This window comes from Suricata suricatta, chromosome 6, assembly GCF_006229205.1.
Source record: "Suricata suricatta isolate VVHF042 chromosome 6, meerkat_22Aug2017_6uvM2_HiC, whole genome shotgun sequence".
NCBI lineage: Eukaryota > Metazoa > Chordata > Mammalia > Carnivora > Herpestidae > Suricata > Suricata suricatta.
Window position 1 is genome coordinate 135,086,239 of NC_043705.1, and position 25,218 is coordinate 135,111,456.

Sequence of the window (25,218 nt, forward strand, 5' to 3'; positions counted from 1 at the left end):
TGTTTTAGCTTTGTTTGTTATTATTGTGGTGTTTTTCTTCTGTTTTGTCCAAAGGAGCCTCCTGTTCGCTCCCGTCTCTATAATGAGGCTTTGCAGATACGCCCTGTTCTTTTTGTCTTGTAGCGTTAACGTAAACTCCTGAAGAGCTCCAACGATTCTGACATGCCGCTCTGCTTTCCTTTTCAGGAAGCAGTACAGGAAGGTCCTGTGTTGTGTGGTGATCATACAGAAGAATTACAGAGCTTTCCTTCTGAGGAAGAGATTCTTGCACCTGAAAAAAGCAGCCATAGTTTTCCAGAAGCAACTCCGAGGTCAGATTGCTCGGAGAGTTTACAGACAGCTGCTGGCGGAAAAACGGGAGGAGGAAGAAAGGAGGAAACGGGAGGAAGAGGAACAGAGGAAACGGGAGGAGGAGGAGAGGTACGGTAGCTTTCTTGCTTGGAAGAAGCAGAAGGGCGCCTTGTGAGTTTTAAGGTCAATATCCACTCTCGCAGCAAGAATTCCCCGTGGGCGCTGCAGAACTGTCTATTTGAAACATTACTCTCTTGGCGGCTTGGGGAGAAAATTCCTTGGCAGCATGGACGACTGACTTCTGTGCATTCTTACTCATACACAGCATGAGTAATTTACCAAAGGAAGAGGGTCCATCCTTCATTCTTTTCAAGTTGTCTTTAGCAAAGCATTTTTTTTAAAAAGCTGGCTAGCTCTCAAAAGTGCTCCTAGGATGTTTTCTCTGCATTGATTTATTTTCACTGTCTTTTTACTGTTTTTAGAGAAAGAGAGAGGGTTCGAAGAGAAGCTGAGCTCCGTGCGCAACAGGTAAAGCATGCCGTGACCACACGGCTCTCGTCTGCCCATTTGCTGCCCACGTCAAACACTGAATCAAGGATTCGAAGCTAAAATAAAGTATAAAGATACCAGAAGAATTTTAAAGGAGATCTTTATGATACAACCCATTACAACTGAGTATAAGCACCGGATTAGCTTGCTAGTGCTGCCATTACAAAGTATCACAACTTAGATGGATTGAACAGAAAGGATTACCTTGTGATTGTGAAGGCCAGACACCCAAGATGAAGATAGCAGCAGATTGGGTTTCTTCTGAGGCCTCTCTCCTTGGCTTGCACACGGCCACCTTCTCACTATGTCCTACCGATGTCTCACATTCGTGTGCGCGCCTCCCTGGTGTCTCCGTGTGTCCCGGTCTCCGCTTCCTATAAGGACACCATTCAGATTGGGTTACAGTCCACCTCATGGCTGTATTCTAACTTAATCACTTCTATAAAAGCCCTTTCTCCAGGGGCACCTGGGTGGCTCAGTGAACTAAGCCCCTGACTCTTGATTTCTGCTCAGGTCTTGATCTTGCTGGTGAGATTGAGTCCTGCATGGGGGTCTGAGCTGAGAGCATGGAGCCTCTTGGGATTCTCTCTCTCTCCCTCTCCCCCCCCCCCCTCTCTCTCTCTCTCTGTCACTCCCCTGTGAGTGCATGCTCTCGCTCTCTGTCTCAAAATAAACTTTAGAAATAAAAGCCCTATCTCCAAATACACCTTCCGAGGTACTGAAGATTAGGGCTTCAGCACATCAGCTTGGAGGAGGGGCACACGGTTCAGCCCATAAAACCTGCCTCTCCTCACAGTTCTTTATGGCAAAGGAGGAGGGATGCTTATACTCCTGGCACTGACCCTTGCTAACCTCGTCCCTCCTCTTCTGCCCAGGAGGAGGCGGCCCGGAAGCAGCAAGAACTAGAAGCCTTGCAGAAGGCTCAGAGGGAGGCTGAGCTGCGCTGCGACCTGGAGAAGCAGAAGGAAAACAAGCAGGTGGAGGAGATCCTCCGGCTGGAGAAGGAAATCGAGGACCTGCAGCGCATGAAGGAGCGGCAGGAGCTGTCCTTGACCGAGGCCTCCCTGCAGAAGCTGCAGCAGCTGCGGGACCAGGAGCTCAAGAGGCTGGAGGATGAGGCCTGCCGGGCGGCGCAGGAGTTCCTGGAGTCGCTCAACTTCGACGAGATCGACGAGTGCGTCCGCAACATCGAGCGCTCACTGTCCGGGGGCAGCGAGTTCTCGGGGGGCCCGGGGGAGCCCGCGGGGGGCGCGAGCGCGGAGAAGCCCAGCTTCAACTTCAGCCAGCCCTACCCCGAGGAGGAGGTGGACGAGGGCTTCGAGGCGGACGACGACGCCTTCAAGGACTCGCCCAACCCCAGCGAGCACGGCCACTCGGACCAGCGGACCAGCGGCATCCGCACCAGCGACGAGTCCTCGGAGGAGGACCCCTACATGAACGACACGGTGGTGCCCACGAGCCCCAGCGCGGACAGCACGGTGCTCCTCGCCCCGTCGGAGCGCGGCTCCTCGGGCGGGGAGCCCACCTACTGCCTGCCCCAGGGCGGCGGGGGCGTCCCCTCCCCAGACGGCGACTACGACTACGACCAGGAGGACTGCGAGGACGGCGCCATCACCTCGGGCAGCAGCGTGACCTTCTCCAACTCGTACGGCAGCCAGTGGTCGCCGGACTACCGCTGCTCCGTGGGCACCTGCGACAGCTCCGGGGCCTACCGCTTTAGCTCGGAGGGGGCGCAGTCCTCGGTGAGTGTGGCCCGGCGGGGGTGTCCGCAGCGCACACCCTGGGGGGCGCCCCATCTCCCGGGAGGACAAGCCGCGGCTTCAACGCAGGCTCTCCAAGACGCCCCTAGACCCCTTCTCTTGCCCAAAGCGATCGCAGTAGTGAATGGAACTTTGAGGGCCCTGTTGGAGGTTGAACAGGGAGCCCGGAATCGCATTTTGCCCAGAGCCTAAGAAAACTGGCATTTTCGATGGAAACCTTAGCGTGTCTGGCCTAGCTCCCCAGCAGGTCGGGAAATAAAAGACCCCCCCCCGAAATTAGAACGGGCATTGCCAAGGGCATCCTGGAGAAGCAGCCCCTACAGTAGATGCAGGGTCCACCCCACGGAATGTTCCGCCCTGTTCTGGTTGTAAGGGAGGACCGTTAGAGCTTACACTGCTCTTTCCAACTCATGGGTTTATTTATACTTTAATTTTTCCCATTGACTGCACATTAAATACCCCCTTGATTTTCTAAGACTCGAAGATATTTTTATCCTAGTAATTTGAAGGGAATTAACTCATGTGTGGTTTGATTAAAATTATACCCCTTAAACGGCAGTGTTTTTAGAGCAGCCTTTGGGTTAACGGCTGTCTCGCACTTTATGTATCAATTTAGCGGGCCATTCGACCTAAACCGTAAGCATCTTGTCGTTCTTTTGAGGACTACCCTGTGGTGTCGCAGTGTGACTCCACATGTTGCCTCTTCGTCAGTTTTTATTTTGTTCAATGTCAGTCGACAGCTGGGCACTTTTGTTGCTGCTTCTGTTTTGCTCTCACCACTGGCTGGCTCTCTCCCCTCCTTGTCCAGTTTGAAGACAGTGAAGAGGACTTCGATTCTCGGTTTGACACAGACGATGAGCTTTCTTACCGGCGGGACTCGGTGTATAGCTGTGTCACACTGCCGTACTTCCACAGCTTCCTGTACATGAAAGGTAGGACCTGCGTCCCCAGCGTGTCGGGATTGGGTGGAGCGATGGAAAACCCAGGTTTTCACTAAGGCTGACTGAGGGGCCCCAGGAACGTCACTCCCCATTCTCCCTACCTGGTGTTGGGTCCTCATAGGTGAGGGAGGGGCGCCCTGCTGCTATGACATGGGTGACGAGATCATGCCATGAAGGGCTGCCTTGACTCTCCACGGTGCACAGTGTTAGCACAGAGTGTACGGCCACTGCCACCATATTTCATCCCTCTCTCCTCCCTATCTCATTTCTGTGCTCGTTTCTTCCTACATCTCTCCTCCCGACTTTCCTCTCTCTCTTACACATGCACGTGTGCACACACACACACACACACACACACACACATACACACACGTGCTTCTGCGGGACGTGGTATGGCCCACTGTAAGGATACACTACACTTTTCCTTCCCACACCAGTGTCCGAGAACCCAGAGGGTTTCCCATCCATGGGGCGCAGTAAAGATCTGAGAGACGGGCGCATCTTGACAGCTTATGACACCTGCTGTCTGCCTCAGGCTTCATGATGAGGATTTTAGTTGTATATTTTGAGTATTAAATTTTGAATGTGCTGAACTGACCCTTAATAACTTAAGGACTTCGGGGCACCCTGATGGCTCAGTGGGTTAGGTGTGGGACTCTCGATATCCGCTCAGGTCATGATCTCTTGGTCCGAGAATTCAGGCCCTGTGTCAGGCTGTGTGCTGACAGCACAGAGCCTGCTTGGGATCCTCGCTCGCTCTCAAAATAAATAAGCTTAAATAAAATACTTGAGGACTTCGAAGCATTCTACTTTTGGAAAAGAATTCAGTTAGGACCTGGTAGCCATGCCTATTCCTGTTGTCAACTCTGCCTTCTGCATCGGTGACAGGGATCGTGAGAAGCCCCCAGTCATCACTGGGTTTTACTAGGAGTTTCCCATGGATCATCAAAGGAAGGGACTGCCCAGTTTCTCACAAGGCTCTAGACCGGATCCTGGGGAAGGGGCAAAGATCAAGAAGAACCACCGTCCTCCTGATGCTCTCTTCACTCCGCCCCTCCTTCTCTGTCCTGCCCCGGTTCTCAGCAAGTCCGAGAGTCCGAAGTCCAGTGTCTTCTCTGACTCTTTGCTTTCTTTTCTGTGGCCATCTTTCTTCATTAGCTTTGCCTTTCCTTTTTTCCTTCATGAAAGTTTTTTATTGTTTTCCCTTTCTCGTTTCTTCTGTTCTTTGCTTCTCTCTTCTATTGGCATATTTCTCTTTTTTTCATATTACTTGTCCTCCTCAATATTTTTCTATTCTTTACTTATGTTTTTCTTTTCATTTGATTTCTCTCTCTCTCTCTCTCTCTCTCTCTCTCTCTCTCTCTCTCTCTCTCTCTCTCTTTGCTAATTCTGTCCCCATGTTAAACATCGGTCTAGTTACTAACATCAGTCACTCGCTTTTCAGATTTCTGCTGTGCTCAGCCCCAGATCCTCAGGCTGCTTATAGAAACCCCACTAGGTTTAGTTTAGGGACCATTTCCCTATTGTCTGGAGTCATTGGTTAATGGAAATTTTTATGGGTGTGCTGAATGAAAAAGATTGAAAAATCGTAGCCAAAGAATCAAGCGGTCATTGGAATACTGAATACTCAATGAAAGAAAGAAATTAATCGCAACTCAAAACCTAATCTAATAAGTATATCGAATCATAGAATTTTAAGATTTTCTCATGTAAGAAAAGGACTTTGTCATGCATCTCTCAGAATATAATATTTTTATTATTAATATATTTTCCTAAGTTAGCTTTAAAATTTCTCTATAAGTCATTCTTACTTAAAGTATATGACATTGGTTTATTGCATAAGTGAGTAAAACAAATGAGAGGAGGAAAAAGTAAAGCTGTATTCAAAGCATTAAAATCTTTTAGATTAAAGCATGAGTGGCATTTGGGTAGCTCAGTTGGTTGAGCATCCAACGTCAGCTCAGGTCTTGGTCTCACAGTTCGTGGGTTCGAGCCCCGTGTCGGCTCTGTGCTCAGAGCCTGGAGCCTGCTTCTGATTCTGTGTTTGCATGTGTGTATCTCTCTGTGCCCCTCCCTCACTTGTGTTTTTTCTCTCTCTCAAAAATATATAAACATTAAAAAAAATTAAAGCATGAAAAGCTCAGGAAGGTAAGCAAGTGAATTTTTGGCAAACTCCTCTTAATAAAACTATATACCTGCATCACATCATCTTTGCATCTTTGATACATCATTTAGTCTTTAATAAAGTACTTATAAAGTTGCGACCAAAAGTTTCAGAGAAACCTATTATAAAGAAACTCTGACCATCAGATTATACTTTATGAGCATCAGTGAGTTTTCACCAGCCTAACAGTCTGCTAGAGGTGTTCACAGTTAGGAGATTAATAGCATTGGTCATATTCTCTCCATGATGAGGTGTGGAGGGAGCACCCAGAATTGGAGCGGGGCAGCTGGGAGCGAGTCCATTCATAACAGAAGAGCCGCAGAGTACAGAAGCTCGAGGCGATGGCTCTCGTGATGACTGGTCTAATCTGTGTCTTCAGAACAACTGTGAACAACCTTTATCATTTAAAAACATTGTTTTTAACTGGAATGTGATTAACATACAATGTAATCTTGGTGTCTGGTGTACAACATGATGATTTAGCAATTCCCTACATTACTCCGCACTTACCATAATGAGTCGCCCCTATCTGTCATCATACAGTGTTTTTAAAACCTTTATCATTTACAGACGATAAGGCAGTAGAAGAACTTTGTGCTACAGTTTCCTCTGGGCTTGTTTTGGGAAACCCCCAGGTTAAAGCCACAAATCAGAAAGAAATGTTTAATTCCGGGAGCCCTTGGCGAGTGTAGTTTGTGAAGGAAACCGCCCTGGAGCGGGGTGTGGTCACAGACTTCACAGCCAGGTGAACAGGAAATGCTGTAGGTTTAAGGAGGCCCCAGTGTTGTGCAAGAAAGCAGGTGCCTTTGCACGCCAGACACCGACCAGTGTGGTTCTGGCTTCATTGTCCTCACACAGATGAAGTGTGAGGCTTAGCTCTATAGTCATTGAAGGGAGTCGTTAAAGAAATTAATCTGAGAAGGTCTGTTTTCAAGTTATGTCCAATTTGTTTCTTCTTTCAGTATCCATGTTCAAGGGTGCCTTATTTTTATTACTGGCAGATCAAAAAACAAAAAGCCTTGTTACTTTATAATACGTTAACTTGTTAAGAGATTTTTTTTATTGATGACATTTTTTATAGATGACATCTTTGAGTGTCCTTGGGAAGTCTTAGAATATTGAAGTTTTGATAGCACAAGAGGGGAAGGGCGGGGAGAGAGAATCCCAAGCAGGCTCCACATACAGTCTGACCCGGTTCGAACTCACAAAGCCTGAGATCATGACCTGAGCCTAAACCAAGAGTCGGTCGTCCAACCGGGCATTCCAGGAAATCTAGAATACTAAAATAAAATTATTCTGCTAGAAAAATATTAGAACTATTTTTTTAAGATTTTATTTTTAAATAATCGCCATACCCAGCATGGGGCATTGAGAGGCACGTGCCTTACTGACCGCACCAGCCCAGACATCCTTTAGGAATACTTCTTATCTTATGAAAGATAAATACATCCTGCCAGCCTTCTCTTAACCAAAAAGATTTCTATTAAGTAAATTACAGCTAAATTCTCGGAGTTTTTTTTTCTTTTTAAAAAAATTTTTGATGTTTATTTTTGAGAGAGAGACACACAGAGTGTGAGTGGCAGAGGAGCGGAGAGGGACAGAGACACAATCTGAGGCAGGCAACAGGCTCCAAGCTGTCAGCACAGGGCCTGACACGGGGCCCGACCTCACAAACCACGAGATCATGACCTGAGTCAACGTCAGCTTTGGCTGATGCATAACCAGCTGAGTCACCCAGGCACCCCTAAATTCTCATTTTTAAGACCCAGTCACAATTGCTTCATGTTCTAAATCTTCTGCTTTTTACATATAAGCCAGTTTCAGATGACGATGCTTTTTTTGGAAAGGATATGTTTATCTGAAAAAGTCCTATCTTATTTTCTGATGTATGTTTTCAGTCTTGATTCCCACATGGACTGAATAAGGAATGTGTAAACCTTGACACCATTAAAAAATTTTTTTTTCTAATGTTTATTTATTTAGAGAGAGAGGGAGAGAGAGAGCATGGAGTGGGGGAGGGATAGAGAGAGAGGGAGACACAGAATCTAAAGCAGGCTCTAAGCTCTGAGCTGTCAGCACAGAGCCCAATGCGGGGCTCAAACCCACAAACTGAGATCATGACCTGAGCCAATGTCGGATGCTCAACCAACTGAGCCACCCAGGTACCCCTCTTTGACACCATTTTAAATGAATTTCTCCTCTCTGGGGCATTTGGAGGTAAGCATGTCCTGTACGTACAGAAATGGTTCTCACTCCATGGCTCTGGACCTACTCCGGGGCTTAGAGTGTCAGCTCGTCCTTGGTGTTTCTGGTGGCTCCTCACCAGGATTGCGCAGCTGAGTAGGAAGCGCTCAGGATGGAAGGAAGGGACAGGGACGGTATTCCGGTGCGATCCAGCCAAGCTAGTATAACATCTCCGCCACCTCCTGACCACAAGGGAGCGACACTAAGACTTCCGCTGCAGGGCGTCTGGGGGCGGGTTGGTTGGGTGAGGTTAAGGGACCGGTGGAACCTTGAGAGACCTACTGATCTTGCCATCCGGTTTGATCGACTTTTCTTGCACCCCTCCCTCCCGGATCGGGGGCCACAGGTGGCATAATGAACTCCTGGAAACGCCGCTGGTGCGTCCTCAAGGATGAAACCTTCCTGTGGTTCCGCTCCAAGCAGGAGGCCCTCAAGCAAGGCTGGCTTCACAAGAAAGGCGGTGGCTCGTCCACGCTGTCCCGGAGAAACTGGAAAAAGCGCTGGTTCGTCCTCCGCCAGTCCAAGCTCATGTACTTTGAAAACGACAGTGAGGAGAAGCTCAAGGGCACCTTGGAAGTCCGGACGGCAAAGTATGTGGATGGACCGTGCGGGTGGCCCCGCTGGGTGGGGCCCTGGGGCTGCTGGGCCGTTGACGGCACTGCCTCCAAAGCCACCGGGTCCGTGGGCTGTAGTAGGTGTTCAGTGGATGGAATTGTTAGGAAACCCTGGACGTGGCTTCGTGAGCCGTTCCCTTTCCGTGGGTGCGTTCAGACGCTGGGCTCTTGTTTGTAAGACGCCAGCCAGGCCTGGAACTGGCCTCTGGGAAATGTGATTGGTTGTGTGCAGGCATCCTGGGGAAATGGAACAGCTGGTCAGGAATCTTTTTATTGGTCCACAGACCACTTCTAGTCCTTCTATATAGAAATAGATTGCTACATTGGAGACAGCCTGCCAATCTGGAGAGGTTTGGGTTTTTGCTTTATTTTTAGAGGTATCGATGACATGTGTTAGTTTCACACATATGCCATAGCGACTCCACATTTGCGTATTTTGCAAAATGATTACCACAGTAAGACAGTTAACATCCGCCCCCGTCACCAGCCTCCTTACAGAGTTCCCCACGACTTACTTTGTAACTGGGAGACTGTACCTTGGCCATCCCTTCTTCCTTTTTTTTTGTTTTTTTTCTGTTTTTAGCTTTTTGATTACCTTTACTCGTATAGGTTTCTCGGAATGAATTTTTTTTCTTTTGCTAATGTGGGATGTACCAGCAGTGAGGAACAGAGCTGGGCTTTGATTCCAGCCAACTCCCTTTGTCTGCTCCCCCCCCCTCCCCCACCACCCTTGTATAAAACCAAACCAGTGGACTAGAGAGGGCCTATTATTTTGGTTAAAATTTCAGGAAATTATTGGACTTAGCAGCAACTGGGTAGCCTGATACTACGCTTTAAATGTTTTGGGGTAATCTGTGGCCATCACTCCATGTTAAAACCAAGCAACCACAATATTTAGAAAACAAGTAAAATAAGCTTTGAGAGATGAAATTAACTCCTGAAGTCACGAGACTTGAAATTGACATGTGGTTTCCAACCAGCACTGGCAACTCTTGAACACTTTTTATTGAAAACGGGGAGGTTCAACAGGGTAAGTGTTCTGTGCATTTCATTTCAAGGGCAAACAAGTGTAGACAGCAGAGTATTGGGCTTTTCCAGGCTGCCCCTTGGGGTTTGTTGGGACCCCATGCACAAGAACAAGAGTGTGTGTGCAGGATCGGGAGTCTAAACCCTACGAGAAACGTTCATAGCATGAGACAGCTCTGTGCTGCTCTCAGCCCTGTGTACCTGTCTCCCCTCATCATTCACCCCACAGAGGGCTCACCCACAAACACCAGGAAGCTCAGAGGAGGAGGGCAGAGGAGAATTCCTGTGGTGCAGACTGATGTATGCTCCTCATGCACTTGACCCTGTGCTACTTGGGAAAGCCCTGTTCTCCGGGTGCTTTGTGAGAATTACAGAGTTCAGGAGACGTTAGCTCTCATTCTGCCATTTCTGTCCTATTCCTTGGAGGAAGGACAATGAGTTCTTAGTGTTTTATCACATGAAGATTTTTTGCTGAGATTAATGAAAATGTTCCGTTTTATTAAAGAAAATTTCCATGCTATGCAGGAGGTGGAAGAATATAATTGAGGGACCTGTGCCCATTCACCGACTTGCAGCAGTGACCCCCTGGCCCCCAAGGCCTTCGTGTCTCCCCCATAACCCCACCCCACACTCCTTCCCTTACGAACTGTTCCAGAAAGAAGTTCTGATACTATCTCTAAATAGTTTAGTATACGCTTGAGAATTACGACTCCATACGTAATCACGTTATGATTATAACACTAAAAAATAACTCTAACCATCCAAACTCCAGTCATCATTCACATTTCTCCACCTGCCTTGTACATGGAGGTGGTAGTGCTCCTGTTGGTTCAGGCTGGTGTGTTTCTCCAAATCCGACTTCAAACAAGGTTGATAAGTTTTCATCAATTGACAGATCTCTCAAGTCTTCTACAACATTCTCCTCCATCATTTTCTCCGCTCACTCGCTGTCCTTGAAAAGCCACCACGTTTATCTGAGTTTCCAGGTTGTGTGTATCGTGACCTGACAATACCCTCACTCATCTCCAGAGAAGCTTTTTACAAGTGCGGGTCCCTGTCCCCCCTCCCCCGCCCCTGCCAAGAAAGCCCCTGCCTCTGTTTTCTGAACGTTTCCCAGGATTCAGATGGGCCACTGTGGTCCAGACGCACGGCCTTGCGGCTAGATCCGAGTCCTGTTTCATTTTACACATGAGGTCGCTGAGTTCCTGGGAGGCAGAGCGGCTGGTCCAGGATGACGCTGTCGGGACGTTGTCCCTGGGGCCCTGCTCAAGGCTCCTTTAACCAGACACTTGTCTGACTGCTGCCCATTTATCCCCTCTCCCCTCCAGCTCAGAAAGTGCAGGAATTCTTACCCTCTTGGTTTTGAAAAATATTTTCTCTTATCTGATTCCAGCTGTAAGGTATTTATGTTGTCTACCTAGTAAGCCTGTTGAGTTGTGCAGATGTGGAATTGGTGTTTTACTGTGAAGGGTTGTACGACTGTGCTTGGCGAAGCCAACCAGCTTTATCCCCAAGTCCTTCTTCCTCAAATATTTTACCATCTCTGGTCCCGTCTCAACACGTGCCTGTGTTGCACCCTGATCTTGTTAACCCGCTCCACCGACTTTAAGCCTCCAGTGTCATTCAGGGCATGTTGGGATGAGATATCGGCATGGCGCTGAGATCCAGAGACACCCAAGTCCCGCTCTTCAGCCCAGAGCCCCTGTGGAAATAAGGTGCCCGTACCAGGTCAGGGGTGTCAGCCAAGGCCAAACTGCAGTGGGAAGCCGTGAGGAATTAGGAAAGAGCTCAAGACTAGTCCCCTCATAGGGGCTCCCTCCATTCTAGAGCAGTGAGAGGGGCCAAGGGAAGGTGCGGGCCAGGGAGGGGGCTCCTGCCTCAAGCAGGCCTCAGCAGGGAAGGGCCTTGGGTGGGCCAGAGTGAGGAGAGAGACTCCTCCTTAGAAAAGTCCAGGAGATGCCGTAGCCCTGGCCTTGGCCTCAGCCTTCCTTTCTCAGAGAGGAGCCCCAGACCCCTTGGAGGTCACAAGGTCAGGCTGAAATAGGTATTTGACTTTAAGGTTACACTTTCCAAGTCAGTCATCCGTTTGGTGAAACTGCTCTGCTCGCTTCCTCTTACGGATCCCGTAGTCCTGATTGGCATCCGATGCTTATGTCCCTTTGCAGAGAGATCGTAGATAACACCAGCAAAGAGAACGGGATCGACATCATCATGGCCGATAGGACCTTCCACCTGATTGCCGAATCCCCAGAGGATGCCAGGTGAGACCCTGCCGTCGACTGTGTGCGCCCCACACCGTCGCTCCCGTGCAGACCTGGGCGCCACACAGATCAGCGTTCACCCTGCCGGCTCCGAACAGATTTTTAGTGGATTTTCGAGTTGGGCTGGTCGAAACATCGAGTTAGGGTGGTTGAAGAATCACATCATGAGATTCACACTCTTGTCCACTTGTGCATCTTTCACTGGGCTGACGTGTCCAAGTCACCGCACACAGTCCAGGATTTCTGGCTTCGAGTGCCACTAGACAGACACCTTGTTATCTCGGTTCAGGCTTTTATTGTGCCCAGCACTGAATATCAGCCACGTACTTACTGCACAGAGCCGAGAGCTCTTCTTTGGAAGGTTCTGAGCTTTGGGAGCATTCGCCACTGGTGGTTAAATAGTTGATAGCACTGTGGCATTGAGTGGTAAAGGTCTTCATGTTGAAGAATTCAGTAGGATAGAAGAGAGAGTCAACACTTAGAGTTATTATATTTCAGGCAATATTCTGACATGCTTCACGTGTGTTAATTACCATTACCCTTAAACACATTTTACGGAGTAGGAGACTCAGGTAAGAGAAGGGGTAGCATAATCTGTGAAGTAAAAGCTCATTCTACTGAACAGAGGCACTACGTTTCTGATGTTTCTTAAGGAGCTGAAATGTTAGAGTTCAAAGGACAGGGTGGTGTCCATTGGCTGCGTCAAGCGGTCTAACTTTTCCAGACCTCAGGTTTCCATCCTAGCGCTGGAGGAACGTAGGGGAAAAATAAAGAACGGCCATCTGTTCCCCATTGCGATGCATCGTGGGGTCACATGGTGGATGTGATCCCGGGGAGCGTCTGTGTATCCACTTCTGCTTTGTGACCACAGGGTTACGCTGGAGGGAGCTGTCGGCTCCTCCGGGCCCTGCCGGAGAGGACCCTCCACCTATAGTCCTTCCTTTTCACCTCAGAAATCATTAGAATGCTCCTTACCTTTCCTTCCCCCTTGCCCTTGGAATGTTTGAGTTGGTACAACGCCATGGTAGCAACAGCAAGGGCAAAGAAAAGAATCCTTCCCATGGGAACACCCTAAGAACCCCGCGTGGACCCATAAATTAGGACACACGCTGGAAAACCAAGCAAACCCGGACCTGCGGCCCCCTCACTCCATCCAGGCCTCCTAGAGACCGCTTGTGGTGGTTTGCAGCCCCGGGGCGGGGGGGGGGGGGGGCACGGCCTCCCAGCACTTGGCAGCCTTCCTCTGCTCGGTGACAAGCCTGCGAGGCTGGACGCTGGCAATCTTTCAACTGGGGACCTGGTCTGACCAGCAGAATGCGGTTTTTAAAAAATTCCTTTTGGGGTTGAGTTAAACTAAACTTGATTCAGGAGGAGAAATTTGTAAATGTAAGAGCATCATCTGAACAGATTGAAAGCATAGCAAATACTTTCCACTTTCTACTCCAAGCAGTTGTTTTCTGTTTCCAGCTCCCCTGTGGTTTTGTTCATAGTTTGGGAGAAAATCCTGTCAGGGGGCTGGAAAAACCCCACCGTGGGAGTAAGTAGGGAAAGCAGACATCAGTGGCCATCGTGAGATGGTACTCTGACATCACTGGCCTTCTTGCCTTGGAATTTACTTTTAAAATATGAAAATAATATCTTCAATAAAGATCCTTCATTATAAGTGTTTTGGGACAAACTGAGGATTTCATGGTCATCATCATTAAATGTCTCAGGGCCTGGGGGAGCTGGAAGAGGAGAGGGTAAGATCGCATTGATCTGACATTGTAACAGGTGATACCCAAAGGCAGTGTGGCTGTCGTCTTCTAGCCTGGCCTATTGGTGGTATGAAACCCACATTTAACCCGTGAGGAGTAGGCAGAGTAAAAGCAGAGTTGCTCAGAGGAAGGGTCATTTTGACAGAGAACGTGGAGAAGGGCCTCACTCCCTGGGTGGCCAGGGCGGCAGCCGGCCTCTCCCTGACGGTCACGGTCTCCTTCCCACAGCCAGTGGTTCAGTGTGCTGAGTCAGGTCCACGCGTCCACGGACCAGGAAATCCGGGAGATGCACGACGAGCAGGCGAACCCGCAGAACGCCGTGGTGCGTGAGCATTTCGGAGTGGGGGCGCGTCCGAGGGAGGCGAGGGGCTTGGGAACTTCTGGACGGTATTAAATGTGTAATAATTAAAGGGAAAACCAGTAATCTTTTGTTTAAAAATCATGCAGAAAAATAGAATAAAGAAGATTATCCATAGTAATAGATTCCAGTTCTCCCATTTTAAGCTATTAAAAGGACAACGACAAATCCTAAGTCTTATGAAATCATGGAAGCATGTTATGCTTTCCTTCAAAGGCCTTTGTGAATTTTAAACCATCTCTTCAGTCTTCATTCTGTCCTAGACACATACACAAAAGCATAAAATCATATTTTAGAAATAAATTTTACTTTCTCATAAGAGCTACTTAACACCAGAGTTTCTTAGCAGAGCAAGGAGCATCTGGGGGGCTTCGTCAGCTGAGTGACCCACTCTTGAATGTGGCCCAGGTCGTGATCTCATGGTTTGCAAGATGGAGCCCCGCATCGGGCTCTGGGCTGACAGCACAGAGCCTGCTTCGGACTGACTCCCTTCCTCTCTCTCTGTTCCTCCTCTGCTCGCACATGCGTGTGTGCCCGCATGCTCGCTCGTTCTCTCTCTCTCACTCTCGCTCTAAAACATTTTTTTAAAGGGGGGACAGTTCTATTTAAAAAACTTTCTTAGAGTAAGTGTAAAATTTAGTGATGGATCACAGCGTAAATGAGAAAAATTTGTACTTTCGAAAGAAGTTTGTAAACACTTTTCCCTGAAGGTATTTTAAAGACAAGACAGGTTAATTTATATATTTTTTAATGAGTGAACTGTAGCTTCTCCCCTGTCTCGAGGCTGTCTGGACTCACCAACTAAAGCAGGGGCCCTTTCTTAGATAACTATTATTTTGCAGTTAACACTCTTTAGAGAGTCGTGATCTAGGGATATTAGGATGATGTGTGCTCTATGTAAATGGTTCTCTTCGCTCTGTTTTTGCTCCTTTCCAGGGCACTTTGGATGTGGGGCTGATAGACTCTGTGTGCGCCTCCGATAGCCCCGACAGGTAAGTGCAGACGGGCCTCTTGGCAAAAGTAATTAGCAACCTGCCTGTTGCCACCTGGTCCATTCCAATCTTCCTTCTTTGTGCCCGGTTTTGTATCACCCGGAAGTCGTCCTCTCTGGGTATCGTTGGGTTGCTGGGGAGACAGTGGAAACCTAATTTAGACAGTCAATTAAAAATGTACCCCACCAGAAGGATAGTCTTCATTCGGAAACAGGGATAAAGCCAGGATTCATAGAGGAAGACAATGCCTGTTTAGGAAAATGGTGTTCTGGCATTGGGAAGGGTGCTTTTCCCCTTCCTCAACTTAATAATGCACTTGACAAGGATTCCATTGTAATTTATATGGACTATTAATAAATTAAACCACATTTTCCCTTGATATTTCAACCTTATCTGTGCCCTGAAAACAGCGTGTTTTGGTTTTGTTTTTTTGGCAAACCATCTTCATGGATGCCCTCAGGAGTCTCTACCACTGAACTTTGTCGCCTTTCTCTTTGCTGCTCTTTGAATTCTACGTTAAGAAACAAAATTAGCCTCTGCCTTCAGTAATGTAGCTTTAGAAAGTGAAGAGAAATATATTCCAACTGACAACGAAAATAGTGCCTGCTAGGTAGAATTATCTGGAGTCTTCATCAGCCCATTGACCAAAGGTTTTCTGAACCATATTCTAGTCACCCTGCAGCACCCTAGCCCTGGCCCAGGAACCTTTAACACCTGTGTTTTGTCAATATTCAGCCCAGATTTTATTCTGACGGCCAGGTTCCCACCTTCCCTTTTGCTCCAGCAGGCTAGGCATGTGAGGATCTGTGCTTAGAAATTTCCATCCCTCCTCAGGTCCTTCTCTCCTCCTCAAGTGCCCATCTCCTTCCCAACTATAGACATGTCTTTTATTTTTAAAGAGCACCTGTCTTTTCCTGTCTACTATGGTCCCATTAATCTTGCTTTTTCTTGAATTTGTATAGCACTTAATTACTGTAAACATTTGAAAGCCTGTAAGAAATCATTCACAGCCACTAGCTTAAGTGGTCAGATATAGGAATTAGTATGGGCTAGGGCCAAGGAGAGACTCAGGACATAGCTGGACGAAAAAAGATGGAGGAGAAAGTAAATTTCCATTATTATGTTATCCCCGACTGGGACATGAGCCTTTGTTAGATTGCTTTGAAAACATGGACCCGGGTGGCTGTCTGTCCCAAGCATAATCAAGTGTATAAGATGTTCCACTTACACCTGTTTGCTGATCTGCTTTTATTACTGGTGTCTGGCATTTCATTACCGACCCACAGAAACATTATCCAAGGCAGTACCCAGAGGCAGAAAGAAATTTACTTTGGAGAGGCATCCAAAAAAAAAAAACATCCCCCCACCATCACCTTATTTTAGACTTCCCGGAACCAAGTTTCATTTGGAAAGTTTTGCACGAAGGAATCTTTCCTCTTCCAGGGCCTCCCAGCCGTGTGGCTCCAAGTTTAAAGGTTAATGATGCATAAAATAAATCCTTCAGGAAAGAGCAAGGTTTGCCTCAGCGTGAAATACAGAGCGCGCTGCGCTTCTCATCCCTCCGACCATAAGCCGGGAAAGAGGTGTCTGGCCTTGGCTCGAACAGGGGACCAGGGCGGGGGAAGCTAAAAGTCTTCGCTTCCTTCTCTCCCTGCCGCTCAGACCCAACTCGTTCGTGATCATCACGGCCAACCGGGTGCTCCACTGTAACGCCGACACCCCGGAGGAGATGCATCACTGGATAACGCTGCTGCAGAGGTCCAAGGGGGACACGAGAGTGGAGGGCCAGGAATTTATCGTGCGAGGTGACTGCCACCAAGGCTTTTTCCCCATGGGGCAGCTTTTCTGAGTGATTTTGACACTTGAACTTGCTTAAAAAACAAAATGAAAACAAAAACAAGAGCGAGCCGTGGCTCTTTTCTCACCAACCTGGGACCCATTTGTAAGCATCCTGCAGATTATCACCTGGGATTTGGCGTTGGTCTTCCTGGTTTTTAACGGACGCTTCAATCTTCCTTTCCAGGGTGGTTGCACAAAGAAGTAAAAAACAGCCCGAAGATGTCGTCGTTAAAACTGAAAAAGCGGTGGTTTGTGCTGACCCACAATTCCCTGGATTACTACAAGAGCTCGGAGAAGAATGCTCTGAAATTGGGCACGTTGGTCCTCAATAGCCTCTGCTCGGTGGTCCCTCCGGACGAGAAGATCTTCAAAGAGACAGGTATCGGTGCTGCGTGCCTGTGAGGAGCCGGGCCGAACCCTTGCACCTCGAGCCCGAGGAGGCCTGGGTCTGCTCGGACCAGAGGGAGGAGTTTGCGACCTGCTGTGCGCTCCTTTTTCTCCCCAAAAAGAAGCTCTCTCCATGCTGATTTATTTCTGAGGCCACCTGGGGTTAGCTGTGCACATACTTAGTACTCAGACCGTGGTAAAGCGGTCTCGCTTAATGGGTTTGCAGGAATGGTCTTTCTTTTTCTTTTCTTAATTTTTTTATGTTTGCTTATTTTTGAGAGAGAGAGAGAGCACGAGCAGGGGAGGGGCAGAGAAAGAGGGAGACACAGAAACCGAAGCAGGCTCCAGGCTCTGAGCTGTCAGCACAGAGCCTGACGAGGGGCTCGAACTCCCGAACTGTGAGATCATGACCTGAGCTGAAGTTGGATGCTTAACTGACTGAGCCACCCAGGCGCCTTGCAGACGTGTTCTTCTGAGGACAGTCGCATGTAAACAGGGACCCTCCCATACAGAGCTTTATTTTTCCTATGCCACATTTCCAGCTTTGTGCCGGGAGAGCCCCGATGCAGCCTAAGAAAGACCAATCCTGACTGCCCGTGAGCTTCCCCTAGTAGAATAGAGAGCAGTCGTGTTAGCTTAGTTTGGTTTTTTCTTTTTTGTTCCTTGCCACTATTATGAAGATATTTCTCCATTGAGTTTCGTTAGTTGTGATTTCGTGTTTTTTAGAACATAGTTCCTCTGTTCCATATTAGAGCTTGTTTCTAGATACACAGACTGTTTGCTTAGCAGAAGTGCTTTCTTCCCAAGACAGAGCCTAAGGAAAAGAGAAGAAACCGGAGGGAAGAAGGAACACCAGAAAGGGAGGGCGGAGGCGTTTTCACTCTTGTCCAGAGCCTGGGAAGCAACTTCTAGTTTGTGCCTGTTTTTCTTCCAGAGCAAACGTTACCCTTTATGTACTTGATCCTGGGTTTCTCATTTGTGTCTTCCTCTCTCCGCTGTCCGCTCCTCGTTTGGGTAGGTGGGTGCCTAGCACAGGACAGGAATTGAGGCTCCAGGGGAGAGGACACAGACTCTCACGGGGCTGAGTTCTGGCTTTCCGGGACTCCCGTGCCAGACCTTCCCTGCGGAAGCGACGCTGATGGGGTCTGTCCTCTGCCACAGGCTACTGGAACGTCACCGTGTACGGACGCAAGCACTGCTACCGGCTCTACACCAAGCTCCTCAATGAGGCCACCAGGTGGTCCAGCGCCATTCAAAATGTGACGGACGCCAAGGCCCCGATCGACACTCCCACCCAGCAGCTGATTCAAGACATCAAGGTAAGGATTCAAGACCGGGTGCTCCCCGGTAGCGCCCCGATTCTCACCCTTGGAACGTCAAGACATCGGCCCAGCTGCAGTTTGATTCTGTAATCAGAACTGACTGCTGGTTTTCTGTCGGCATGTCACTGCTTTTAGAAATCTGAATCCGAGAGCTCAGCTGAAAGCTTTCGCTAAAAATACTTTGCCCCTTGAGAGGCGTCATGTTGCCGCCGAGGCAAACGTGGGGTTGTGTTGTGTAGACAGAGGAATGATGGTGTGTGGTTTGGGGTGCAGGACTCCGTCACGGGGACCTGCTGTGCCGCAAGTTGCCCTTCAGCCCTGGGGTCGGGACCTTCTAGGAGGAACACAGTAATCCTACCCTTACTGTGCAGTTAGTGGACCACACAAGCGGATTCACAAACAGCCTGGATTGGTCTAGAAAACTTGGAACCCTTATTAGGGGGCTCTAAACTCCACAGGAAGCATCCCAATCTCTGGACCAACACTGGCCTTGCTATTTTATATTTATGTATGTGTGAATGTATGTATGTGTATGAGCAGGGCAGGGGCAGAAGGGGAGAGAGGGAGAATCTTAAGCAGGATCCATGCCCAGCTCAGAGCCAGCCTGACTCGGGGCTCAATCTCACGACCATGAGATCATGACCTGAGCCAAAACCAAGAGTCAGATGCTTAACCCACTGAGCCACTCAAGGTGCCCCTGACCTTGTTAAATTTTCATTTCCTTTTTATAAAGATTCATTGCTTGCTTAAGTATACATTAGAATGAATAACGGAATGGCAGCCATGCACAAGGATCTCCCCACTCATTTTTCAGGATTGGAAACAGACGTAGAATATTCTGATTGCGTTGTTCATGCTGCTGGTCAGTCCCTGGGGCAGAACCAGGTCAAGGGGACTATTTTACTGCTGCTCCTCCAAGTTATCCATCCGGATAGATGCTCAATATAAAAGAACGAGCTGGAGAAGTGGCAGAAAAGATTAGAGAATGCTAGCAAGACTGGTATTTACTCATCCACACCAGAGAAAATTAGCTAAGAGATCCAAGAGGCAAGCTTGGCCTTTGCAGAGGCGGGAGAGGGTCTAATGTCAGTAGCGTATAACTTCCCACCAAGTTCAAGTCCGCCTCTCGATTCCAGGGTGGGGTGTTTTCTGGGCATTTGGAACTCTGTTCCACCAAGCCCGTTTCTCTCCAAGTGTCTGTAAAGCTGTTCGTGTGACCCAGGCTGCTAAATACCAGTCACTTCATTTGTCACATTTAAAAAAATGTTTTTAAAGCTTTCTTTTGAGAAAGGAGTGAAAAAAAACACAACACATCAGCTGAACTTTGTTTTCAAAGCTCTATCAGCTCTATTCTTATATTCTCTAATTAGACATCTCTGTCAATAAAGAGTCATATAATTTTCCAAATATGAAACAATTTTTTTTATTTAAGAAAAAGTTTAGGTTTTAAAAAAAATGAGGTTGCCCTAATTAAGTCCATACAAAATTTTTGAAATTGGGTATTTTTTTTTCTGGCTGTCAATTGGGTGTTAACTAAAAAAGTTTCATAGTGGAAATTACCACACTAGAATGATTCACTGCCTCTCCAACTCTTCTGTTTATTTAATGTTCTAAACGGAACTTTGCCTTTCTCGAATCCCAAATTAACATTTTAGGAGCATAAGTGCCTGATGAATTGCTTTGGGGAGATCTCTTAAATTTCCAGAGAGAGATGGCAGGTGTGTTGAAGAATAGTCTCACTGAGGGGCGCTCAGGTGGCTCAGTCGGTTGAGCGTCCGGCTTAGGCTCAGGTCATGATCTCACGGTTCATGGGTTCTAGCCCCGCGTCAGGCTCTGTGCTGACAGCTCAGAGCCTAGAACCTGCTTCTGATTCTGTGTCTCCTTCTCTCTCTGACCCTCCCCTGCTTGAACTGTCTCTCTCTGTCTCTCAAAAATAAGTAAAAAACAACAACAAAAAAAAAGAACAGTCTCACTGATAACATACTAAGTGTAACTTTTAGGTATAGAAAGAAATACAGGAGATCACTTAAAGAACAAAAACAGGGTATTTTTGTAAGACTGATGGATAAAAATATATGGTTTAGCTACATGATTGGTGGCTAAATAGCCAAAGAAGTTTAGTTTTTTGAAGCATATGTAATCTCCGGTGGAAAATTTTGTCGTTTTTTTTTTTTTTTATTATAATTGGGACAGTATATACAGATGGCATGACTGTGTGTGTGAGAAAATGCGTGTTTGGGATTTACCTTCAGACGCAGATTGCTAGTATCTGTGCTTGAAATCACTAGTGCTAGACCCTCACCACCATCCCAAGGCCCACAGATGCTTTCAGCTCTGGGACACGTTCACGCGTGGGAGAACCCAGATCCCTCTGTTCTTTTGTGTGCGTGTGTCGTGGGTACGCTGGCCGGCCGGCGTCACCGGGTCCTCTGTCTTCCAGGAGAACTGCCTGAACTCAGATGTGGTGGAGCAGATCTACAAGCGGAACCCCATCCTGCGCCACACGCACCACCCCCTGCACTCCCCGCTCCTGCCCCTGCCCTACGGAGACATCAACCTGAACCGTGAGTCCCGGCCCGCCCGCCCGCCTTTCTCCCCGGTAACCGCCTTGCCGCTCTGCCCGATCAGATCTGTCGTTTGTGCGAGAAGAGGACTGTGCAACTAAGAGAACAGTTTTCAAGGGAATCGGGAAATGCCAGCCCTGCCTGTGGTCTCAGGGTTGCCTTAATTTACTAGAGAACCGGATCCTAAAAGCCTCACGTCACAAATAGGCAACCTGTTTGGCAACAGGCTAACCTCTGATCAGGTGTTTTGTAGGGTGAATAGTCGAACTGCGTGGCTGGCCCACCTCTGTTCACCCGATTCAGAGGTGTGGGGAACTGGGCGAGCCCTGGGTGGCGAAGCTCAGATCGTACCTTGGCCAGACCCTCCGTGTGACTTGTGTGTGTCCTTTTCCTAGTGCTCAAAGACAAAGGCTACACGACCCTCCAGGACGAAGCCATCAAGATCTTCAACTCCCTCCAGCAGCTGGAGTCCATGTCCGACCCCATCCCCATCATCCAGGGCATCCTGCAGACGGGCCACGACCTCCGCCCCCTGCGCGACGAGCTGTACTGCCAGCTCATCAAACAGACCAACAAGGTGCCGCGCCCGGGCAGCGTGGGCAACCTGTGCAGCTGGCAGATCCTGGCGTGCCTGAGCTGCACCTTCCTGCCGAGCCGGGGCATCCTCAAGTACCTGCGGTTCCACCTGCGGAGGTAGGGGCGCGCGCGCGGGGGCCGGCGGGTCGGAGTGCGCGCGCAGAAGGCACCTGGCGCTCTCAGGAACCTGCAGATCAGACGCTGCGTCCTTTGAACGGGCTGACTTCCCCCCAAGGCTGTCTCAGGGACCCAGTCACTCTCCGTGTAGTGTCCTCATGTGGACGAGGCCAAATACATTTAAAAAGCATTTTGTAAATGTTTATTTTTGAGAGAGAGCACGAACAGGGGAGGAGCGGGGAAAGGGGGGAATAGGGATCCGAAGCGGGCTCCACACGGACAGCAGAGAGCCTGACGTGGGACTCGAACTTGCAAACTGTGGGATCACATCCCAAGTCAAAGTCAGATGCTCAACTACCTGAGCCACCCAGGTGCCCCAGATACCAGATACATTTAATTACTGCTACCTGTATGAATGGGGGGGGGGCGGGGGCTTGGATATTTTGGTCCAGATCAAACAGAAACCTTCCACTGCAGACTCTGATACAAACTCTAAAAACAGTTCTCATACAACCGTAGGAGACCAGACTCTCACCAGCATCCCAGACGTAGGTGAGCTGGCAGCAAAACTTTGGGATTCGTTTTTTGTTTGTTTTTGGTGTGTTTTGTTTTGTTTTGTTTTGTTTTGGGTTTTTTTGCTTTTAAACAAAACCTACACAAGACAAAGGAGGCCCTGATCGGGCCGTGGCCAGGATTTGCTCAGTGCACCACTGGGGGCCCACTGGCGGCGTGGGCGTGCGGCGTGCGGCAGCAGCCCCGTGCCCCTACACCAGCCAGCCGCCATCTAGCAAATTAACAGTGAAGTGTTTGTCTCCTAGGATACGGGAACAGTTTCCAGGAACCGAGATGGAAAAATACTCCCTCTTCATTTACGACTCTCTCAAGAAAACCAAATGCAGAGAGTTTGTGCCTTCCCGGGATGAGATAGAAGCACTGGTCCACAGGCAGGAGATGACGTCCACGGTTTACTGCCACGGCGGGGGCTCGTGCAAGATCACCATCAACTCCCACACCACCGCCGGGGAGGTGAGGGAGTGGCCCCTACGGCGGGCTCGGTTCGATCCCCCACTGCCGATTCGGAGAAGTCGGGACGGTGGGGTTAGGTGGGCCAGTGTGCCGTCGGGACTCGCGTAGTGCAGCTCCGGGAAGAGCGTGTAACATCCAACCAAGCTCACGTACAATGAGATAAAAATAGGCATCAGAGATGAGGAGAAATACAAAAATCAAGCTGGCACCAAAATTTCGGAGCCGGCATCCTGCTGACGGTGCGAAGCAGTTGAGTGTGGAGGAGAGAGTGCGCACCTGACTCAGGTGTGCCCGTCCTGGTGCGGATTTATTGTATCATCTCTGCAGTAAGGTGTCTGTTTGCCAAACAGAAATCTACCATGATGGGCACATGAGAGCATAGTTTGTTTCTTTTTTTTCTTTCTTGAAATGTAGTATTATAGGAGTAGGGCAATAAAACCCAGAAATGTTTCTGGTGTGGAAAGAAGAAACACAGGTGGAAACCCTTGTTTCTTGGCAGTTGATGGATGTATCAGATGAAAGGGCTTTGGTTTCCACGCACTTTTCCTACTAGTATGGGTCTGCGAGAAGTCTGCCTGCCATCCAGCTCTACCAGTGGACAAAATACCCTGTGTTCCTTTTTTACAAGGACAAGAGAGATCTGATTCCGAGAGAATAATGGGAAAACAGCAGCTTTGAGATTCTGGGTGACTGCACGTGACGGTTGGAGGGGGCTGCTTGGAGCCTCGCTTGCCAGCAGCTCCGTCAGGGTTCGGGTGAAGGCACATTCTAGAACCACGTGCTGGAAGCTGAAGCCCTCGGGTGTATCTTGCAGGTGGTGGAGAAACTGATCAGGGGCCTCGCCATGGAGGATAGCAGAAACATGTTCGCCCTGTTTGAGTACAATGGAAACGTGGATAAAGCCATCGAAAGCCGAACCATTGTAGCGGACGTGTTAGCAAAGTTTGAAAAGTAAGTTCTTTCTCCCCGAAATGCTGACAGATTGAAGTCAAGGAAATTAAGGGCAAGAGTTGAGGATTTGAATTTCTATTCCACTTTCAGCCTTTGAGTTCCTTTTCTTATTCTTGTGTTGAAGCATGTTTAATTTTCTGGATCTCTCTGCTGCCTGTTTTTCTTGTTGTAAATGTTGAGAGAGAAAGAAAGAGAGAATCCCAAGCAGGCTCCACGCTCTCAGCACAGAGCTTGACACTGGGCTCAGTCCCACAAACTGAGAGATCACGACCTGAGCCAAAATCAAGAGTCAGACGATTATATGCCTGACCTACCCTGGCACCCCTGTTTTTCTTGATTTCTAGATGAAGCACTGTCTGAAATAATATTGTTCCTTTACCCCATTCTCTCAGGTCCCTGCCATCCTCATTATCTTGGAATTTCTTGATTCTAAGCTTTTCACTTGTCATTAGCTTTGAAACTGGGCTAATATATACAAGCAAACTCACAAACTGTTCAAAATGCATTTTAGATCTTAAACGTACAAGATCATCTATGACTTCCTTGTCCCCTAAGTAGCACAAGATACTCCTGTTCAGTTTTTTTAATGTTTATTTTTGAGAGAGACTGAGTGTGAGCAGGGGAGGGGCAGAGAAAGAGCCACAGAGACAGAGACAGAGTCAGAGACGGACAGAATCTGAAGCAGGCTCTGCGCTCTCAACACAGAGCCCGACATGGGGCTCAATTCCATGACCCGTGAGATCATGACCTGAGCCAAAATCGAGAGTCGGACGCTAACTGACTAAACCACCCAGGCACTCCAGATATTCCTGTTCAATTTAAACACAATGTTCATGTCGATTTTCATAAACATTGTAGTTTATTTGAGGGTTAGTAAAAAGCATGAAAGAGATATGTAGCCTTTGATTGTTTTCTGTGGAATCTGCATGAGGCTTAGCCAGCACGGATTTGACCGGGGGACTCCGAACATACTTGGTAGCACAGCTTCACTAACTGAAGGCTGCCCGTTTGTTCCCTTGAAGTGAGACCAGAATGACAGCATGATGCTTTGCCTCTGGCGGAATAACATAAGGGACCGTGGAAATCAGCCTCGCTCTTGTTCTGTCCTCTCTGCCTCCATCCCCATCCCCCACCCACCGTGTTACCTGAGCACGGGCAGAATGTCTGCGTCCTTGGGACGAGCCATCTGAAGTCCACTCCTTCTGCTTCCTGAATGTCTCTTGTGTCTCGTAGGCTGGCTGCCACGTCAGAGGTGGGGGACCAGCCCTGGAAATTCTACTTCAAACTTTACTGCTTCCTGGACACAGACAATGTGCCAGAAGACAGCGTGGAATTCGCATTTATGTTTGAACAGGTAGAATTCCTCCGCTGGGGAGCAGGGCTAAAACCTGTCCATTCTGCCACTGGGTTAGCGGGTGGGCGCAGCGGTACCTTTCCCAGCATGCACGGGGGCAACTACTCCTTGACGCCTCTCTAGAA

At 48.5% G+C, this 25,218-nt stretch overlaps 1 protein-coding gene across 1 annotated transcript in view; it reads left to right on the forward strand.

Moving 5' to 3' along the window:
• Nucleotides 1-25,218, forward strand: part of MYO10 (myosin X) — a 227,099-nt gene that overhangs the window by 195,881 nt on the left and 6,000 nt on the right. The window contains exons 23-38 of the mRNA XM_029941062.1: nt 187-420; nt 774-819; nt 1,716-2,582; nt 3,409-3,532; nt 8,296-8,539; nt 11,755-11,850; nt 13,836-13,929; nt 14,902-14,957; nt 16,620-16,762; nt 16,981-17,175; nt 18,345-18,502; nt 20,946-21,069; nt 21,465-21,762; nt 22,581-22,788; nt 23,603-23,739; nt 24,973-25,093. Coding sequence (XP_029796922.1) covers nt 187-420; nt 774-819; nt 1,716-2,582; nt 3,409-3,532; nt 8,296-8,539; nt 11,755-11,850; nt 13,836-13,929; nt 14,902-14,957; nt 16,620-16,762; nt 16,981-17,175; nt 18,345-18,502; nt 20,946-21,069; nt 21,465-21,762; nt 22,581-22,788; nt 23,603-23,739; nt 24,973-25,093 — 3,145 coding nt within the window. The remainder of the gene's footprint in view (nt 1-186; nt 421-773; nt 820-1,715; nt 2,583-3,408; nt 3,533-8,295; nt 8,540-11,754; nt 11,851-13,835; nt 13,930-14,901; nt 14,958-16,619; nt 16,763-16,980; nt 17,176-18,344; nt 18,503-20,945; nt 21,070-21,464; nt 21,763-22,580; nt 22,789-23,602; nt 23,740-24,972; nt 25,094-25,218) is intronic.